The following is a 19,188-nucleotide window of genomic DNA, read 5'->3' as shown; positions in this document are numbered from 1 at the left end:
ACTCTCCACGTTCTTTGCCATGTATATTTGCACTGTCTTTTTTAGTTTAAGCTCTTTAAGATTAGAACAAAATAACCACTTTCAAAATATTTGCAGGTATGTCTGCAAAATCACACCTCCTCGTACCTAAAGTTGGTTCTGCCAATCCCGCAGGAAAATGTGTGCCTTTTTAGGTCTCGTAGAGACCTTTTGCCATCCATCCACAAAGCTGACTTTTTATGATGAGGATTCTCAACAGTTCACGTGAAATCACGTGACCACAAGCTCCTTCGTGCACAAGCTTGCATTTCCCCACAGGCTTCCCCCCTGCCAGCAGCTTTTGCCACATCAAAGGCTTCAGCTGCCCCGCCCCCCGCCGTCACTTATTCACGGCCGCGCCTCGCATTTCCCCACAGGCTTCCCCCTGCCAGCAGCATTTGCCACATCAAAGGCTTCAGCTGCCCCGCCCCCCGCCGTCACTTATTCACGGCTGCAGGCTGTGCCTTGTTTATCAAGATAGCCTGACCAACGGCACCCACTCGCGCTTATTTATTTATATAATTAGCTTGGAGCGCAGTCTGCCGACTTTAGCGGACACGTTTGGTTTATTTATTTAATTAGTTTGGAGCACGGTCCAAGAGCCACACTTTGGCAGGGGGAGCCACACAAAGTGAAACGCCGAATAACCTGCTAGTTTCTATGTTTGCCTGTGGAAATAATTATGGTGTTTTCGTATATCATTTTCTCTGCTCTGGCGTTTTTTTTACAGTTAGATTTTGCTTTTTTTGCATAGTGGTACCACCTAGCGTACTCATAAGCCCTACAGTACTGGACGACTATCCCCGACAAGACTTTCTAGTCGCTCCATCGCTTCCAGCAGGGAGACTTAAATCAGCTCATACCAACGTATGGCGCGTGTGGACTTTTTTTGTTGCCCCCCTGTTCTTTCATGAACCACTCTGATATCCCTTCTTCTAAAGTGCCCTGAGGCGGCAACAACGACAGAATTAATCTCTTTACAAATTAAAATGAGAGAAATTAATACATTTTCCGTGCCCGCGTTGGAATTTAAGACCTATGTGACAGTGTTACACACAGATCCCTGTAGCATGTACCTAACACACCGAGCTATCTGCCGTTTCCACAGCTCCTGACAAACAGAACCTCGTGGGCTCTGTACAAGCGCCCACCGTGGAAACAATTCTGGTCAGATTTTTGCAGCATTTTCCTGCCCCCCCCCCCTTGGTACGAAGAAAGATCCAACACGGTCCGGAAGTGGACGAAGAATGCTGCCTCTAGCTGGAATACTATTGCACACTATTTTTTTTAGGGGGGGGCGTTAATGAGGGGATGGTATGTGGGACATGTTCTGACACACAGTCACACCTGGGACCGCACTGTTTCTCTACAATTTCAGCCTGGCAAACCGGTATTGTGTCAACTATAAAAGTCAATTAATTTTTGCACAGAATGTGAGTATGTTGAGAGATCAAATTAAAAGGTAATCTATCTTGCCGAACTCCCTCCTCCCCCAAATGCAGCCTCTTCTAGTCTGTCTCGCCTATATCTTATAATTGTTCTCATTGTGTCCCCATCACCCAGATGACAAATAATATTAATAATAATAAGCATTTGCAACACAATATGTCTCGCATTTGCGAGAGTTTAAGTTATTGTCATTGTAAATGACCATGCCTTGAACTGGTGTTCTTCAAAACAGATAAATAAAAGGCTTTGTCATTTACAATGCCAATAATTTAAACTCTCGTATTACCAGCGGGCAGTCTCTTGCCCTCGGCTGCTTCTATAACAGTGTCCGAGTTTAAATTAGGGGGCTGTCTGCCAGGACGCTTAGCCCTCTCTTTAAGTTTATGTCTTAAAACATTCCACGCTCTAGCTCTGTCACATACTGCCCCCCGCCCATGCTTTGCGCTAAAAATCAGCATTTCTGCCCTTCTCGCGCTGCTAGTCTGCCCTGTTAGACGGAGACCCGGAGGGTCGGGCGAGTACAGGGGGAGAGGCCTCCGGTGAGGGCCTTCTCCGGTGATCGTACAGACAAGTAACTTCCCCCCCCACAGATGGACACCCACAAGATGAGTCTGCACACTTTATATAGATATCTCGAGGCAAGGCGATAAACGATACAGCGGGACCAGGATACGAGGATCCTGCCAATTCTAGTCTCTTTGGGGAAAAGGGGTAGCGGGACAGTCTTAGTACCGGTCCGGTACGGGAGCAGTAGGAGGTGGAGCTCACAATCCTCGAGCTGGAGAGTTCGCAAGGATGGGCCGCGGCAGCGCCAGCAGGCTTCGAAGATGGTTTCACGATGAAGAGGGCCGCCGCAGCGCCAGCAGGCTCTGAAGATGGTTTCACGATGAAGAGGGCCGCGGCAGCGCCAGCAGGCTTCGTAGATGGTTTCACGATGGAGAGGGCCGCGGCAGCGCCAGCAGGCTTCGTAGATGGTTTCACGATGAAGAGGGCCGCGGCAGCGCCAGCAGGCTTCGTAGATGGTTTCACGATGAAGAGGGCCGCAGCAGCGCCAGCAGGCTTCGTAGATGGTTTCACGATGAAGAGGGCCGCGGCAGCGCCAGCAGGCTCCGAAGATGGTTTCACAAGAAGGAGCCGCGGCAGCGCCAGCAGGCCTCCAGGGATGAGTTCGTCTCGGTGTCTCTCGACTCCAGGATACAACTGCCTTCCTGTTCTGGAGCTGCCCCAGTTATAGGTCTGGCGCCCTTTGATGTCCGGACCCTCGCACTTGGAGGTCGGGAGGTCCGGGATGAGGGAGTCCAGACACCCAGCAGGGGGGTGGAGCCAGCGCCCGGGGAGGCTGGGGGCGATCAACACCTGGCGGAGGAGAGCCATCGACACTCCTTCTCCCATTGACCTGCCAAGTGGTCTCTTCACCCCCTGGGTGGATGGTGGTGCCTCGATGTCGGGGCCTGGCCAGGCCCGGGGTTGGGGTCGATCTGAGGCCACGCGGCCTTGTCGTGTAGTGTCCAAAATGGCGGCTGGGCCGGGGGCCGGGGTGCTGAAAGGGGCTCGGGCCAGCCGATACCGGGGGGTTCAGGAGCTGGGGTTCCGTTGGTGATGGGCCGGGGGTTGCCCCGGTGGGTTGCCGGGATGGTTCTTGTGGAGGACATAGGAGGAGCAGGGGTCCGGGCCCCGCCATGCGGGGAGGGACCGGGCCTTCCATGCGGCCTGTCCAACATGCGTCCCCCCCAGCTGAAGACAGGGAGAGTCACCCATCTCCTTGGGTACTCTCCTCGCCGAGGCGGAAGAAGCGTGACAGGCCGTCTGCGTTGGCGTGGTCTTGGCCTGGACGATGCTCCACAGTGAAGTCCATCCCCTGCAGGGAGATGGACCAGCGCAACAACTTTGGGTTCTCCCCCCGCATCTGCATTAGCCATTGCAGGGGGCGGTGATCTGTTTGCACCCGGAAGTGGGTACCGAAGAGATAGGGCCGGAGCTTCTTGAGGGCCCACACCACTGCGAAGGCCTCCCGTTCGATGGTGCTCCAGCGCTGCTCTCGGGCCAGCAGGCGTCGGCTGATGAAGGCCACTGGTTGGTCAACTCCCTCGGTGTTGAGTTGGGAGAGGACGGCCCCCACGCCATGATCTGAGGCGTCTGTCTGTACTATGAACTCCCGGCTGTAGTCGGGGGCCTGGAGCACGGGGGCGGTGCACATGGCGGACTTCAATTCCTCAAAAGCCGCCTGGCGGTCAGGAGTCCAGTTGACGTTTTTGGGGTTCTTCTTGGATGTGAGTTCTGTGAGGGGCCCCACAATGCTGCCATAGTCTTTTACAAAGCGCCGGTAGTACCCGGTGAGCCCCAAGAAGGCTCGGACCTCTGTTTGGGTGACCGGAGGTTCCCAGGCCTGGATGGCAGCGATCTTGAGCTGGAGGGGGGCCACCAGGCCGCTTCCCACTTGGTGTCCCAGGTATGTCACAGACCCTTGGCCAATCTGGCACTTGCTGGCTTTGATGGTAAGCCCGGCCCGCCGGAGGGCGTTCAGGACCTCCTGAAGGTGGTGGAGGTGTTCTGCCCAGTGGCGACTGTACACAGCAATATCGTCCAGATAGGCGGTGCTGAATTCCTCGAGGCCCGCCAGTACCTGGTTCACGAGTCTCTGGAAGGTGGCGGGGGCGTTCTTCATGCCGAATGGCATCACCTTGAAGTGGTAGTGGCCATCCGGGGTAGAGAAGGCGGATCGCTCTTGGGCCCCTGGGGTGAGGCCGATCTGCCAGTAGCCCGCGGTTAAGTCGAAGATGCTCAGGTAGCGGGCGGCCCCCATGCTGTCAATCAGCTCATCTGCCCGGGGGATGGGATGAGCGTCGGTCCTGGTAACAGCGTTCAGGCCCCGATAGTCCACGCAGAACCTGAGCTCGGGGGCGACGCCCGGGGCGGCCGCCTTGGGGACCAGCACGACCGGGCTGGCCCAGGGGCTGTCAGATGGCTCGATCACTCCCAGAGCCAGCATTTTTGAGACTTCTGTCTGGATGCAGGCGCGAACTCGATCCGGCACTCGGTACGCCCTGTGTCGGATAGGGGGGCTATCCCCGGTATCGACGTCGTGAAGGCACCAGAGGGTGACCCCGGGGATGAGGGAAAACAGGTCGGAAAATTGGAGCAGAAGGTCTCGACAGTCTTGGCGTTGCTCTGGGGACAAGGCATCGGAGAGTCGGACCCCTTCCACGGAGCCGTCCTTTTCGAGCGTTTTCAGCAGGTCAGGGAGAGGCTCGGAGACTTCTTCAGCCCCACTGTCGGTAGCCATCAGGAGGCTAAGTTCTGAGCGCACGAAGTGGGGTTTGAGTCTGTTGGCGTGGAGGACCCGTAGGGGGTTCCGGGGTGACTCCTTGTCGATCAGGTAGGTGACTGGACCCTTGCGCTCTACTACTTTGAAGGGCCCCATCCATTTGTCCTGTAGGGCGCAAGGTTCAACCGGGGACATCACCCAAACCTGTTGTCCCGGCTCGAACTCGATGGAGGAGGCATGCTGATCATACCAGCGCTTCATATCTTCTTGACTGGCTTCCAGGTTGGCCTTGGCAAGTTCCCGGAATCACCGGGTCTGGTTACGGAGGGTCAGGAGGTACTTGTATACATCCGGAGGAGTCTTCTGAGGGGCCACCTCCCACCCTTCTTTGACCAGGCTGAGGGGGCCCCGGACGGGGTGTCCATACAGTAGTTCGAACGGACTGAAGCCCAGGGATTTCTGGGGGACCTCCCTGTAAGCGAACAGGAGGCACAGGAGTAGCACGTCCCATTGGCGACGTAGGGGTTCCTCTAGGCCCATGATCATTCCCTTGAGGGTGCGGTTAAACCGCTCTACCAACCCATTTCCTTGCGGGTGATAGGGGGTCGTGAATTTGTAGGTGACCCCGCACTGTTGCCATAGGGACTTCATGTACTTGGAGATAAAGTTTGTGCCCCTGTCACTGACGACTTCCCGGGGGAAGCCCACCCGTGAGAAGATCCCCATCAGTGCTCGGCCCACCACGGGCGCCGTCACGGTCCGAAGAGGAATGGCCTCGGGATAGCGGGTGGCGTGGTCCACCAGGACCAGGATGAACCGGTGTCCTTGTGCTGTCCGGGGCTCCAGGGGCCCCACAATGTCTATTCCCACCCGTTCAAACGGGGTGGTGACGATGGGAAACGGCTGCAGGGGTGCTTTGAGTTTTCGGCCGCTCTTCCCGCTGGCCTGGCATGTTGGGCAGGCCCGGCAGTGGTTGGTTACATCATTCCGCATCTTCGGCCAGTAGAAGTGGGTCACCAGGCGGCTGTATGTTTTGTCCTGCCCCAGGTGTCCGGCAAGAGGCATATCGTGTGCTAGGTTCAAGAGGAAGTCTCTGAAGCGGAGGGGGACCACCAGCACCCGGCTGGCCCCCAGCTCGGCAATCTTTTGCTCAATGTAGAGCAGGTCATTGTCCCAATAAATCCAGTGGGCCCCCGAGGAGTCTCCTGCGTTCTGGGTGAGGGCTTGCTGTCTGAGTCCCTCGAGGGAGGGACACGTTCTCTGCTCCTGTCGGAATTGTTCCCGAGTAAGGCCACCCTCTTGACGCCACTGGGCCATTTCTGGAAGGCCCCGGAGCCGATCAAGTCCTTCTTCGCTGGACTACGGGGAACTGGGCTCCGGGGCTGCTCCTTCGGGGATGATTGGCGGAGGGGGTTCTGGCCATTCTGGTTCTTCGGGGCTGGAGATGGCGCGGGCGGCCATGGACCGGGTCGTTACGCAGACCCATTCAGGGAGACCCAGCATCCCCAGGTGCTCTCTTCGCTCCACGGCGGACCAGGGGGAACTTTCAAGGTCGTTTCCCAGGAGGCAGTCTACTGGGGCATCGTCGCGGACAGTCACTTTTAGCATGCCGGATACCCCTCCCCACTCGAAGGGGACGCAGGCCATCCGACACAGGCTTTCGGAGTTGTCGGCCGACCGTACTGGGCAAAGAACATTTGGTAAGATCTGGTCCGGGGTTACCAGATGGCAGCGGACTGCGGTCACACTGGCCCCGGTGTCGCGGAGGGCTTCAGCCCGGTGTCCATTAATGGTGACCCACTGGCTGTACTTCTGCGTGTTGGCGGGAAGGGGTGCCCGCGGAACCAAGTCTCTTTCCCCTAGACAGACCAGGGACATGGCGGCGGGTTCCCACTCGGGCTGGTCTGGCCCGTACTCTTCGGGGTCTTCTGGGGCATGTTCTTCTCCCAGGACGGCGGCAGCGAATTGGCGGGGCATGGAACTCTGGTTTTTCGGGCAGTTGGGATCATTGGCGTAGTGGCCGGGTCGTTGGCATCGGTGGCAGGTAACGTTGGCGCGGAACCCTGGTCGCGTCGGAGGGCTTCCTCTTCCGGCCGGGGGCGGGGTGTTGCTGGTGGTGGTCACCGGGACGGTGTCTCGGCCCCGACCCTGGCCTCCTCCTCCTCCCCGAGGACGGTGGGGCCCTTGGGAGGCTCTGTTTTGCTCGCCGGACCAGTTTCGAGGAACTCGGGTGCTCTCCCATCGGTCTGCTTCGATGGCGAGTTTTCGGGGTTCAGTCAGTTTACTGTCAAGGAGGTGCTGCCGGAGCTCGACGAAGCAGTTATTGGAGAGGTGCTCCCATACAATAAGGTCGAATAGCTGCTCGTAAGTGGTCACCTGGCTGCCCTTGATCCACCCCTCGAAGGCTCGGCTGAAGAAGTTCACGTACTCCACCCAAGTTGTACCCGGGATCCGTTTGCAGTCGCGGAACCTCTGGCGGTACATCTCGGGCGTGAGCCCGTATCGAGTGAGGAGGGCGGCTTTCATGTGGTCGTAGGACGTCATCTGATGGTCAGGGAGTTGCAGCAGGGCGTCTGGCCCTTCGTTAACAAACCTTCCCCATAACCCGGCTCCCCAGTCGCTCCGGGGGATCCGGTGGGAGGTCATTGCTACTTCATAGGCTTTGAACCATTGCTGGATATCATCGTTCCGGTAATATTCTCTGACGACATCCTTGGGGATGTGGACCTTGGGGTCCGTAGTGACCGGGGGGCTCTGGTGCCCGGGAACTCCGAGGTCTTTGTTCTGTCTCCGAATCTCTATTTCCTTCAAGTTGCGCTCATGCTCGTAGGCTAGTCTTTTCTCTTCCAGCTCCCTTTGACTCTTTTTCTCTTCTCGCTCCTCTCAGAGCCGTAAGTGTTTTAGCGTTATTTTTTGTTCCGCTAATTTGAGTTCTCCATCTAAGCGAAGTCGAGCCAGTTCCAATTCGAGGAGCCGGCTCTTTTCCCGTTCTCGGGCCTCCTCGGACGAAAGGCCCGGTCTTCTTTCCTCTGTAGGAGCGGTGCTTGTTTCGGTTGTCTTGAGGCTTTGGTTTTGGGGTAAGGGCGTTTCCGTCTCTGCCCAAGCCTCCAAGGCGTGTTTGAGGTCATCTTTCGTGCTCAGTCCTGTGGTAGCAATGCCCAGTTCTATACAGAATTGTTTTAGTTCCTTGTGGCTGTATTCTTCTAGTTTCTCCATCAGGAATTTTTCCGTTGTTCCACTTTCCTTTGTCGTCATGGTGGCTGTGTGTCGTGGGGTGAGTTACTCTCTGTACGATTATGCGTCGGCTCGGATCGCGCCGCTGGCCACCAATGTTAGACGGAGACCCGGAGGGTCGGCCGAGTACAGGGGGAGAGGCCTCCGGTGAGGGCCTTCTCCGGTGATCGTACAGACAAGTAACTTTCCCCCCCACAGATGGACACCACACAAGATGAGTTCTGCACACTTTATATAGAAATCTCGAGGCAAGGCGATAAACGATACAGCGGGACCAGGATACGAGGATCCTGCCAATTCTATTCTCTTTGGGGAAAAGGGGTAGCGGGACAGTCTTAGTACCGGTCCGGTAAGGGAGCAGTAGGAGGTGGAGCTCACAATCCTCGAGCTGGAGAGTTCGCAAGGATGGGCTGCGGCAGCGCCAGCAGGCTTCGAAGATGGTTTCACGATGAAGAGGGCCGCGGCAGCGCCAGCAGGCTCCGAAGATGGTTTCACGATGAAGAGGGCAGCGGCAGCGCCAGCAGGCTTCGTAGATGGTTTCACGATGGAGAGGGCCGCGGCAGCGCCAGCAGGCTTCGTAGATGGTTTCACGATGAAGAGGGCCGCGGCAGCGCCAGCAGGCTTCGTGGATGGCTTCACGATGAAGAGGGCCGCGGCAGCGCCAGCAGGCTTCATAGATGGTTTCACAATGAAGAGGGCCGCGGCAGCGCCAGCAGGCTCCGAAGATGGTTTCACAAGAAGGAGCCGCGGCAGCTCCAGCAGGCCTCCAGGGATGAGTTCGTCTCGGTGTCTCTCGACTCCAGGATACAACTGTCTTCCTGTTCTGGAGCTGCCCCAGTTATAGGTCTGGCGCCCTTTGATGTCCGGACCCTCGCACTTGGAGGTCGGGAGGTCCGGGATGAGGGAGTCCAGACACCCAGCAGGGGGGTGGAGCCAGCGCCCGGGGAGGCTGGGGGCGATCGACACCTGGCGGAGGAGAGCCATCGACACTCCTTCTCCCATTGACCTGCCAAGTGGTCTCTTCACCCCCTGGGTGGATGGTGGTGCCTCGATGTCGGGGCCTGGCCAGGCCCGGGGTCGGGGTCGATCTGAGGCCACGCGGCCTTGTCGTGTAGTGTCCAAAATGGCGGCTGGGCCGGGGTGCTGAAAGGGGCCCGGGCCAGCCGATACCGGGGGATTCAGGAGCTGGGGTTCCGTTGGTGATGGGCCGGGGGTTGCCCCGGTGGGTTGCCAACAAGAATTGCCATAGCCAATAGGACTCGCATTAGGAAAGTGTAAGCTATTGGCTTTGTAAATAACAATGCTATTAATTTATATATTTTTAAAGCCAACACATATTTAAAAAAATGTCATTTACAATACAAATAGCTCACACTTTCCTAATGCGAGACCTATTGCATTGCAAATGCTTGTTTTATTTTGGGGGCACTATCTGCCACGTTGGGAACACATGACCCCACAACATAGGGTCAGGAGATGCTACATCAGAACCTTTATACCTATTTTGTAACTTTTTTCAAGAAGAAGACAGCCAATCTTTTGCTGTCCCCCACATTGCCCGAATCCTTAGGATCTTCGAATCCTTTGTAACAATTAAAAAACAAAATGCTCAAAATGTGTTTTCTGATTAACCCTTTAATGCCTGCCAGACACCTTTTTTTAATGATAAATACCTTGAAAACGTCTTAATGGATAAACACCAAACAACCCTATAGCACTGTTCTGACTAAACCTGACCTGCAAAATTTTGACAGATCCACCAAGCGAGGGTCAAAATTCGTGCAGATTAGTCAAGCGGCACGAAAATAATAAGCAAGACGAAATGTCTATTCGCCAAACTTACTGCTCAAGTATATGGTGATTAAGGAGTCAATAGGTCTATGATAAGTCTATACTAAAAAATTATTGACATGTCTGGCAATACAAAAATGTGTTCAGGATCTTGTAGATGTAAAGGGCATGTAGATTAGATAAAATCTTGGCTGTAGGAGTGCGGCCCTTTCTCTTTCTGTACCCACTCATTAGCAGATAGGATCTGGTTGGATAAAGGGATCGAACAATTGAGAAATCTAAATGTACTTCAAAATAGTAGGACATGGAAGCTATACATGTCATGGCAGAAAATGCATGGCTATTGTTGCATTTGAAAGACAAGCAATACAAATTATTACAACAATAATACGGAGAATATCACCAAAATGGCTGTTTATGTACAATGAGATATAGATGAGGAAAGGAGAACAGACAGCAGAGCTCAGGATTCTTTTATTTCAACCAGTCACTAGATTTAGTAAGTTAGCAATAGAACTCTTTATTTAGGATCAGGAGAAAATTAAGATTCCTTTAAAGGGTACAAAATCTACTCGCCTGCAGGATTACTGATGCTTTCATTTCTCTCACAGTCCTGGTGGTCCATAGACTCAGCATTTCCCTCATCCTTAATGCTGAAGGATCCAGATGGCATAGCAACTGCCTCTTCAGCTACAAAAAGAAAGGGCAACTATATAAGTCTTCGTACGCAAACAAACATCTCTCATGGCGGGCTATGCTCCATTAACAAAAAAGAAACAGCAAGAGAGACTACTTAACGGTGTATCTAAAGCTCTGATCCAGAAGTGGCAGAAACGAACAAGGCCCCAGATATCATTTAACAGGTTCACCAAAACACCATGCCCAGGTGTGAGACCTTGCGTAGAAACCCACCAACTTGTTTTCTTTGCAGCTGTCATACATATATCAAAAGGGCGATCACATCATCCAATAAAAGTCAGACAAAGAGCTTCCTGGAGACAGGAGAGGGGGTTAGGAATAACCCTTGAAGTCTTCTGAATGGATGGAGTTTACGTGGACTGAGGTCAGATGCATCTGTTCCATGAAAGTACAGTTCATGCTCTTGTTGCAAAGTGTTGTGGCCCTTGATATGTTGCACATTTTTTTTCAAAGTCCCTCACTGTGACCTGGCAGGTCCTTATGGAATAGCTGATCGGTCTGTAGATGTTCAGTTTAAAGGTGTTACCATAAGCTTGCGATGGAAGAGGAGAGCTGATCTAAATGTACAGCTACATCAAAGGGACTGGTCAGAAACTGGCAAAGTTAAAGGGAAAATATGACCTCCATATATATATGTTTGAAAGGAATATATCACATGCCATATCTGCTGTTAGCAAGAGCCCCTGGGGAATAAGGCAGATGAGACTAATCTATTAGAGGGTTAAAGTAACCTGTGTGTTGTGTCACTCACTGTGCATTTCCAATCATGTACCAACTCAAGAGCACATGTAATTAAACTAAGCTCAAAAGATAGGGCCCCCGCCAATGCTAGCAAATAACTCATAAAGACATTTGTAACTCACCTAAGCAGAGGGCAGGACTGGGTTCTCCTTTCTCTTCTGAAGTCAAACGTGGAAATTCTGTAAGATATTACACTTGTATTCAAATTATAAATTAATGTATCCATTTTTGGTTTCTTTGCCTCTATACAGAGAGGGCAGCACATCCCAGCTTTAATGGCAGGTATGAAGAATAGTCCCCTCTCATGAACATATAAATGGTGCAACCCTCAGGCAGGTTTGTGATGTGGTGGCTGATGTTCCTTTCACATCAATATCTAACATTTTACTCATCTGGGTGTAAAGTGGTTATAGGCTATCTATACACTTCGCTTAGAGAAAGGGTTTACATTCAAGCAACCTAAATGAGATGTTTTAATGCTTAGTGTTTAGTGTTGCCTTCTTTCTAGCCTTGCAGAAAGTGAAAGGATGTGACATACTACAGGGGTGAACCTGATCCCTTTAGTCAGAAGAAATAGGCTGCACAAGGAACAAACAACTAAGGACGTATATACATTTCCAGAGAAGATGATGTTCCCCGCTATTGAATGAAAGCACTGTATCAATTTTACAACACAGTAATATATGTGACATACGCGTACCTGAAGTCAGGTTGGTTGTGCTTTCTCCTCCTTCTGTGTAGATGTGATCCATAAAACCTACTTCCGGTACGTTTCTGAGCAAAGGAGCTGTGGCTGGTTTAAAAGAAACAGTTCAAATACTACTAAAACCAAGTTCGACATTATTCTTTCCTTTACAAATAGAAAAAATATCTCCTTAGATGAAAGAATTCCACAATGAGCCCTCCCCACCGCACCATTACCCGAGTTGACATAGTTTTCATGTCTTAATGTTGTCTTGGAGGAAATCGATTAGTCTTTATCATATGTCAATGAGAGCTAAGCCCAGGATCCCAGTGAAGGCCAGGGTAAGATGGCAGGAGGTGGCTGGCTGGGAAGCGGACAGACGCGCAAAGGAGTTACTGTTGCCAGCAAACTCAGAGGGTTTGCCTGGATGGCTGGTATTTTACACAGGATCTATTACACTACACCTAGTTTTAGGAACCCACAGTTCCACAAGGAGGGGGGTCGTGCCCACTGTGGTACCATGAAGCTGATGCTTTGCACCTGGCATGGAGGTCCTCTCATGTGATGCAGGTTTGGACACAAGAGTTTGAGGAATTTGTCTGGGATGGTAATTGAGCTACACTTAGGGTTGGGTGCATTTATTGCCCTTCTGGGGTATGTACATGAGATTAAACCCGTCTGTAGATTTACATCCATAACTTTTTATTTATGTATTTATTTATTTTTATTTATTTATGAAGCATTTCAAATTACAGATCATACACAGATCCAGGATAGCAAACGACATTGACCAGCAGTATTCAGGAATCTGCCAAACATTGCTACAACTCGAACACCAAAAACAAAGGCAAAAAAAAAAACATCCATGGCTACTTATGACACAGGACCAATAACAAGAAAGAACACAGGTATTCTACAGTTATTGTGGCGGTGTACATTTTCAAGGTACAATGAATTCACATCCCATACCTTCGTTGTTCAATTGTGATGCATTATATCCCAATTTACCATTGTTTTACTAATCTGATTGTTCAACAGTGGCCAGTAAATATTCCCTCAGGGGAGCCCATATATCTCTCGGGCGGGAGGATACAGGAAGTTCTTCAGCATAAAGTTCCAATTGCTCCCTGCAATATACCTTGTCCTTGATCCACAGATCAGGTTTTGGGTGTAATTTGCCATCCCATATGAACAGGAGTCACCGCTTTTGCCAGCCAGTAGTAAAGCCACTCTTATAAATCGACCCGCTGTGGCTTTCAACCTCGGTACATATCCTAACAGACATTCTAAAGGCGTGCAGGCGATTGTCAGGCCCGTCATTAATTGTAGTCGATTCACAACCTCCACCCAGTATTGTTCAACCATCCTACAGTTCCATGCAAGGTGGAGGAAATCTGCCCCCCTATGACCACACCTCCGACATCTACTTGACTCTCTCAATCCCATTTTGTGTAGCTTATCTGGCGTGTGATAGACCTGGTGCAAGTACTTCAGATGGATGATTCGCAAGTTACTATTGGATGTCAGCCTACCCGTTAGCATGCATATTTGCTCCCATACATCATCTGTAATCTGTATATCTAGGATCACACTCCGGCGATCTCTGCTGCCACTTGCCCTATGTACCGTTTTCTCCTGCACTGTCTTGTATAACCTTGTCAGCAGCTTCTTCCTAGAAGGAGCCACAAGCAGCATATGCAGCGAGCGCAGGGTCTCCGGCTCCTCAGGAAAGCTAAGATAGTGATCCCTCATAGCTCGTTGGAGCCTGTAGCAGGTGAATAGAAAGAGTGGTGTGGGATTATGTATGTAGTTCAACTCATCCCCCGAAATATACCTACCTTCCGGGTATAAGTCGCCCATGAGCAGAAGACCAGCCTCCCTAAGGGCCTTAATATGTTATGTTATGTTAAGCGTTTTGTAAAGCGCAACAGCTGCCCTGGCAACGGGGCGTCCCGGCGCTAGAACCAACATAACAAACTGGGAAAGAAGCAGGTGGACATCTACAGGGGGGGAAAGAGGTGAGTTTTGATCGCTTTGCGGAAAGCCAATAGGTTGTTCATGCTACGAATATGTAGGGGGAGGGAGTTCCATAACTTAGCCCCTAACAGTCTGAACGAGCGCCCTCCTACACGGCAGTATTTCGTGTAGGGGACCAGGACTAAGTGTTGCCCTTTGGAGCGAAGATTTCGTTGGGGGTTATAGGGCGTTAGCAGTGGGCGAAGGAGCTCAGGTCCCTCAGTTCGCAGAATCCTAAAGGCAAAGATGAGGGCCTTGAATTGGATACGGGCTTCCACAGGCAGCCAGTGCATTCTATGAATAGCAGCTCTCGCGGAGCACCTTCTAGGCAAGCCTACTATAGCCCTGGCTGCGGAATTCTGAATCCGTTGGAATCTCTTAATTTCCGCTTTATTGGCTCCTAACAGCAGAACACTGGCGTAGTATAACCTGGCCAGGATGGTCGACTGAACAATCAGTTGTCTCGTTTTGGAATCAAAGAAGCCTAAGATGGGATTAAGGCTTCTCAGTAATCCAATACAAGTCGCGGCCACTTTTTTGGTGTGAGCCTGAAAATTAAGTGCAGAGTCCAGCCAGACTCCCAAGTTTTTAGCCAGATTTTTTGGAGGAGGGGCTGGGCCCAGTGAGCAAGGCCACCAAAGGTTGCTCCAGCTGTTGGAGTTTTTGCCCATGATCAGCACCTCCGTTTTACCACCATTGAGTTGGAGGCAGTTCGCTGTCATCCAATTGGCGACAGCGGTCAGTCCATCCCTGAATCTAGTGGCATCAGGGGAGGGAGCCTCCTTGAGGCTGATGACCAACTGGGTGTCGTCGGCGTACGACACCATTGTAAGATTCCATTTTTTGGCGACTTCCGCCAGGGGTTGCATGTATAGATTAAAGAGGGATGGACTGAGGGCAGAGCCCTGTGGCACTCCTTGTCCTATTTCTTGGGGTTTAGAGATGAAGGGGGGTGCCGATACCCGGAAGGATCTGTTTGTGAGAAATGAACGGAACCACTCTAGTGCTGAGTCTATGATCCCAATGTTTTCCAGTCGTTTAAGTAAAATAGCATGTGAGACCGTATCGAAGGCCGCGCTGAGATCGAGCAAAATCAGCGCGGCACTTTTACCGGTGTCCATGATTTCTCTCAGGCGTTCTGTGGAGTTAAGGAGAGCGGACTCCGTGCTGTGGCCCGGCCTGAACCCGTGTTGGGAAGGGTCCAGGATGTTATTTTTTGCCATGTGATCGTTCAGCACTTTGTTCGCGTGGGCCTCCGCTAGCTTCGCTACCCAAGGTAACAGCGAAACCGGACGGTAATTCTCCGGCTTCGAGGGGTCTAAGGTGGGTTTCTTTATAATGGGTGTGACCCAAGCCTGCTTCCAGCAGATGGGTACCGTGGCCGTGGCAAATGAGAGGTTGAGAAGAGAGGTCAGGGGTGGGAGGAAGAATTCCAGGGCTCCTTGAAAGTAGACTGGTTTCATGGGGTCTGCAGGTGCGCCAGATTTAACCTTCCTGCATATTGTAGTCAGTTCCTCGCGAGAGATGGCTGGAATGCAGGAGAGCCTGTAGCTCTCACAGATGACTTTGGGGGATTTAATGTCCTCTGGAAGGTCGTGAGTGAAAGAGTTGTAGATCTTCTTCACTTTATCGGTGAAGAAAGTTGCTAGATCATCACATTGCTGAGTAGAAGTGATGTGAGAGGCTGGTTTATCTCCATGTTGCAATTTTTGCACAATTTTAAAAATGGTTTTCATGGGGTTGGGACTTGTTTTAATTTCATTCGCGAAGAAGGCTGCGCGAGCTAAGCGTATGGCTTTATGGTATGCTTTAAGCAAGGCCAGATACGCGTTTTTTTCCTCCAGCTTGTATTCTTTCCTCCAGTGGCGTTCTGCTTTCTTACATGCTTTCCTCATAGTTTTCAGCTTTTCATCGTACCAGGGGTTAGAGGGGGAGTTGCGGCCCTTGGTCCACTTGGCCGGTATAACAGCGTCCAGTCCCTTGGTGAGCCAGTCCTGGAAGGACGCATACGACGTATCAATGTTGTTCACACCCTCCAAGTTAAGCTCGCCTGGCTGTCAGCAAGGTTAAGATGTTGAAGTTTATGCCAAGGCCGTTTTAGGCATGAAGTAGGTGCCTTTATCATGGGAGGAGAGACACTCAGGATCGAGAAACTGACCAGGGAGTGATCGGTCCAGGCCATAGGTTTAGGGTCGTCTGCTCTGGCATCTGGGATATTAGTAAACACCGGGTCAAGTAGGTGACCCGCTGTATGAGTGGGGGTTTGAACGAGAGGGGTCAGCTGTAGAGCTGCTAAGTCAGCTAAGAAGTTGCTAATATTAACATCATCGGTGTCGTCAAGATGAAGATTTAGGTCCCCTAGGATGGTGAAGTTAGCTGAGCTGGTGATCAAAGCATGGGTTATCTCAATGAGCTCTTCTCTGAATTTCATGGAAGGCCCCGGGGGTCTGTATATAAGTAGGCCCGAAAGAGAGAAATGAGGGCTTGTGGATATAGTAAAGCGTGCGCATTCACTGCCCGTTATGCTTTCCGGTAGGAAAGAGCATGTGAAGGACGATCTATCGATGGCAGCAATGCCCCCTCCTCTCGAGGCCCTATTGATGGTAATCATGGAGAACCCCTCCGGTAGTGCTAAATTAGGGATGCTGGTTAGGTCATCTCTCATCCAGGTTTCACACAGAAACAAGATATCAGGGTTTTCGTATATTAGGAGCGTTCTTACCTCCGCGTGGTGTTTAACCAGGGATCTCACGTTAAGCTGTAGGATGGTAAGCAAAGCTTGGCTTCTCCTGGGCGATTTGTGGCAGATAGGTCGTGGCTCAGGTATAGTCAGATTGCAGAATTTGCATTGAAGGGCGGTTTGACCAATACATCCTTCTAGATTGTTACATCTGGGGCAAGGGTTAAGTGACCACAGTAGGTTGCTATCGTACACGTGTATTTTTTGAGCAGGGGGTCTGGCGAGAGGCGATGACTTGGCGAGGACGGGCAAAGACGGGCTTGCCTTAGGCGCGCCCGCTGCGCCCGTCCGCTGCGCGTACGGTGGATGCACATAATTTCTAGCCCCTAAACGGGGCGGGGGGCGTGGCCTCGAAGTGGGCGTGGCCTGTTGCCTCGCCGACAATGGCGACCAAGGAATCTTTCGTGCCTGGGCTCCGCTGACAGCGCTAGAATCCGCTGTGCGGTGCGCTCGAGTGCACACAGAAGGTCTAAGGACTGCCAGGAAGCAGCGTGAGTTAAAAAGTACAGAGAGCAACAAGCGTGACACAGGTGAGGTAAATTTTAAAAACAAAGGATCAGGACGCTCCCGGCTTCCGCCTCAGGAGTATGCAGGTTCCGGTGAATGCACTTTTAGTCAGTGCTTTTATACTGGTGGGGCCGGGGGCGTGGCCTCGAAGTGGGCGTGGCCTGTTGCCTCGCCGACAATGGCGACCAAGGAATCTTTCGTGCCTGGGCTCCGCTGACAGCGCTAGAATCCGCTGTGCGGTGCGCTCGAGTGCACACAGAAGGTCTAAGGACTGCCAGGAAGCAGCGTGAGTTAAAAAGTACAGAGAGCAACAAGCGTGACACAGGTGAGGTAAATTTTAAAAACAAAGGATCAGGACGCTCCCGGCTTCCGCCTCAGGTGTATGCAGGTTCCGGTGAATGCACTTTTAGTCAGTGCTTTTATACTGGTGGGGCGGGGGGCGTGGCCTCGAAGTTGGCGTGGCCTGTTGCCTCGCCGACAATGGCGACCAAGGAATCTTTCGTGCCTGGGCTCCGCTGACAGCGCTAGAATCCGCTGAACCTGATTCCCCCTCCACCGACAGCGCTGCATGCCCCTCAATAGGTAGAGCCGGTGCGTATAGAGAAAGCTTATGTGCCGTCCTCCCGATTTCCTACCGGGCCTGTATGGTGGTGTCTAATGGGTTAATCTCTGACCTGGGAGTATGTCTAATGTATGTGTAAGGAGACTTCGCAGCTGAACTGGGTGCGCATCACCCTCCTCCACCGCCACATGAGAAATGAAGTTCTGAGAACGGAACCAAAAATAGGCATATTGGGCCGCCCACACAGATAGTAGACATAGAAATCAGGCGCGTTGAACCCCCCCCTCTCATACGCCAGCTTCAGAGTTGCCCAGCTAATCCTTGGCTGTTTGTTCCCCCATACAAGACGCAGCAGTTGCGCCAGGATAGTCTTGAAAAAGTGTTTAGTCAATTTGATGGGAATGTTGCAAAATAAGTATAAAAACTTCGGAAGGATTACCATCTTGATTACTGCGATTCTATCTGCCAGTGAAAGGGGCAATGAGACCCACCGATCTATCTGTTGTACCAGTGTTGAATATAGGCGGCCATCATTTTCACGAGTTACCACCTCAGGGTCTCTGTGTATCCAAATACCAAGATACTTAACCGGATATGCTGACCACTGTAGGAGAGTAGGGTCTGCTTCCTATGGTCACCCCCAATTTTTGCTGTGATTCTCTGGGTTTTCAACTTTAGTGTGGCTGTGGGCCTGCTAATCAGACCCACAGCCCAGCTGTTCTTTAGGTACATACCAGATTGGGTATTGGGTCACCTTTGTGAGCCCCTGTATAGTGTACCATAGGTACCCAGGGCATAGGTGCATCCAAAGCCTACCAGGGGCTGCAGCATGTATTATGCCACCCCTGCTGACCCTCCAAACTGACACCACAGGCTGATCACTCAGCTTGGGTAAGGTGGTTTAATCGCCCCTTGCTTAGATATAGTATACCTATATCTACCTTATATATAGATACATATGCACCTATAGGTCACTCCTATGGTAGGCCTCGACAATCCAAAAACAACAGGTGATGGACAGACTGCAGAACAATGTCATACTACGCCACTGTAGTCAAGCTATCCTGGCTGATGAAGGCTGATAGCCAGAAACCGGTTCTAGGATGCTTGATTCCGGTCCAGGGAAGACATGGCTTGTCAGTTCGGTCTGGACTGTTCCCATGAGGCACAGGGTCAAGACTGATTTGCATATGGCCACGTCTGAACTGGGGTGGCTTCGTGAGCAAAATAACAGTGGATTAAACCCAGATCTGTGACTGGGGGGAATGTTTTGCCATTGTGCAACATTCCGTCCCTCATCTTGTGTGTTTTGACAATCCTGGAGGCAGAGTGCTTGGTTTTATGTGAGAGGGTGCCCTAGCATGAGCCGAGCCCCTCTGCAGCTTTCCGAACCATCTCCTTATAGCTGTTCTATGATATAGCCATACCATATACTCTTAAGTGCATTATAATCCTCGCGGTTAATGCTAACTTTGGTTTGG

General features: G+C 51.8%; 1 protein-coding gene across 1 annotated transcript in view; it reads right to left on the bottom strand.

Moving 5' to 3' along the window:
* Window positions 1-19,188, bottom strand: part of LOC147727723 (uncharacterized) — a 170,769-nt gene that overhangs the window by 43,592 nt on the left and 107,989 nt on the right. Inside the window, exons 6-8 of the mRNA XM_086961720.1 lie at window positions 11,898-11,990; window positions 11,320-11,376; window positions 10,334-10,447 (exon numbers count right to left, since the gene is read on the bottom strand). Coding sequence (XP_086817846.1) covers window positions 10,334-10,447; window positions 11,320-11,376; window positions 11,898-11,990 — 264 coding nt within the window. The remainder of the gene's footprint in view (window positions 1-10,333; window positions 10,448-11,319; window positions 11,377-11,897; window positions 11,991-19,188) is intronic.

This window comes from Lissotriton vulgaris, chromosome 3_1 (assembly GCF_964263255.1).
Source record: "Lissotriton vulgaris chromosome 3_1, aLisVul1.2, whole genome shotgun sequence".
Lineage (NCBI taxonomy): Eukaryota > Metazoa > Chordata > Amphibia > Caudata > Salamandridae > Lissotriton > Lissotriton vulgaris.
This window is presented reverse-complemented; position numbering and strand designations above follow the sequence as displayed.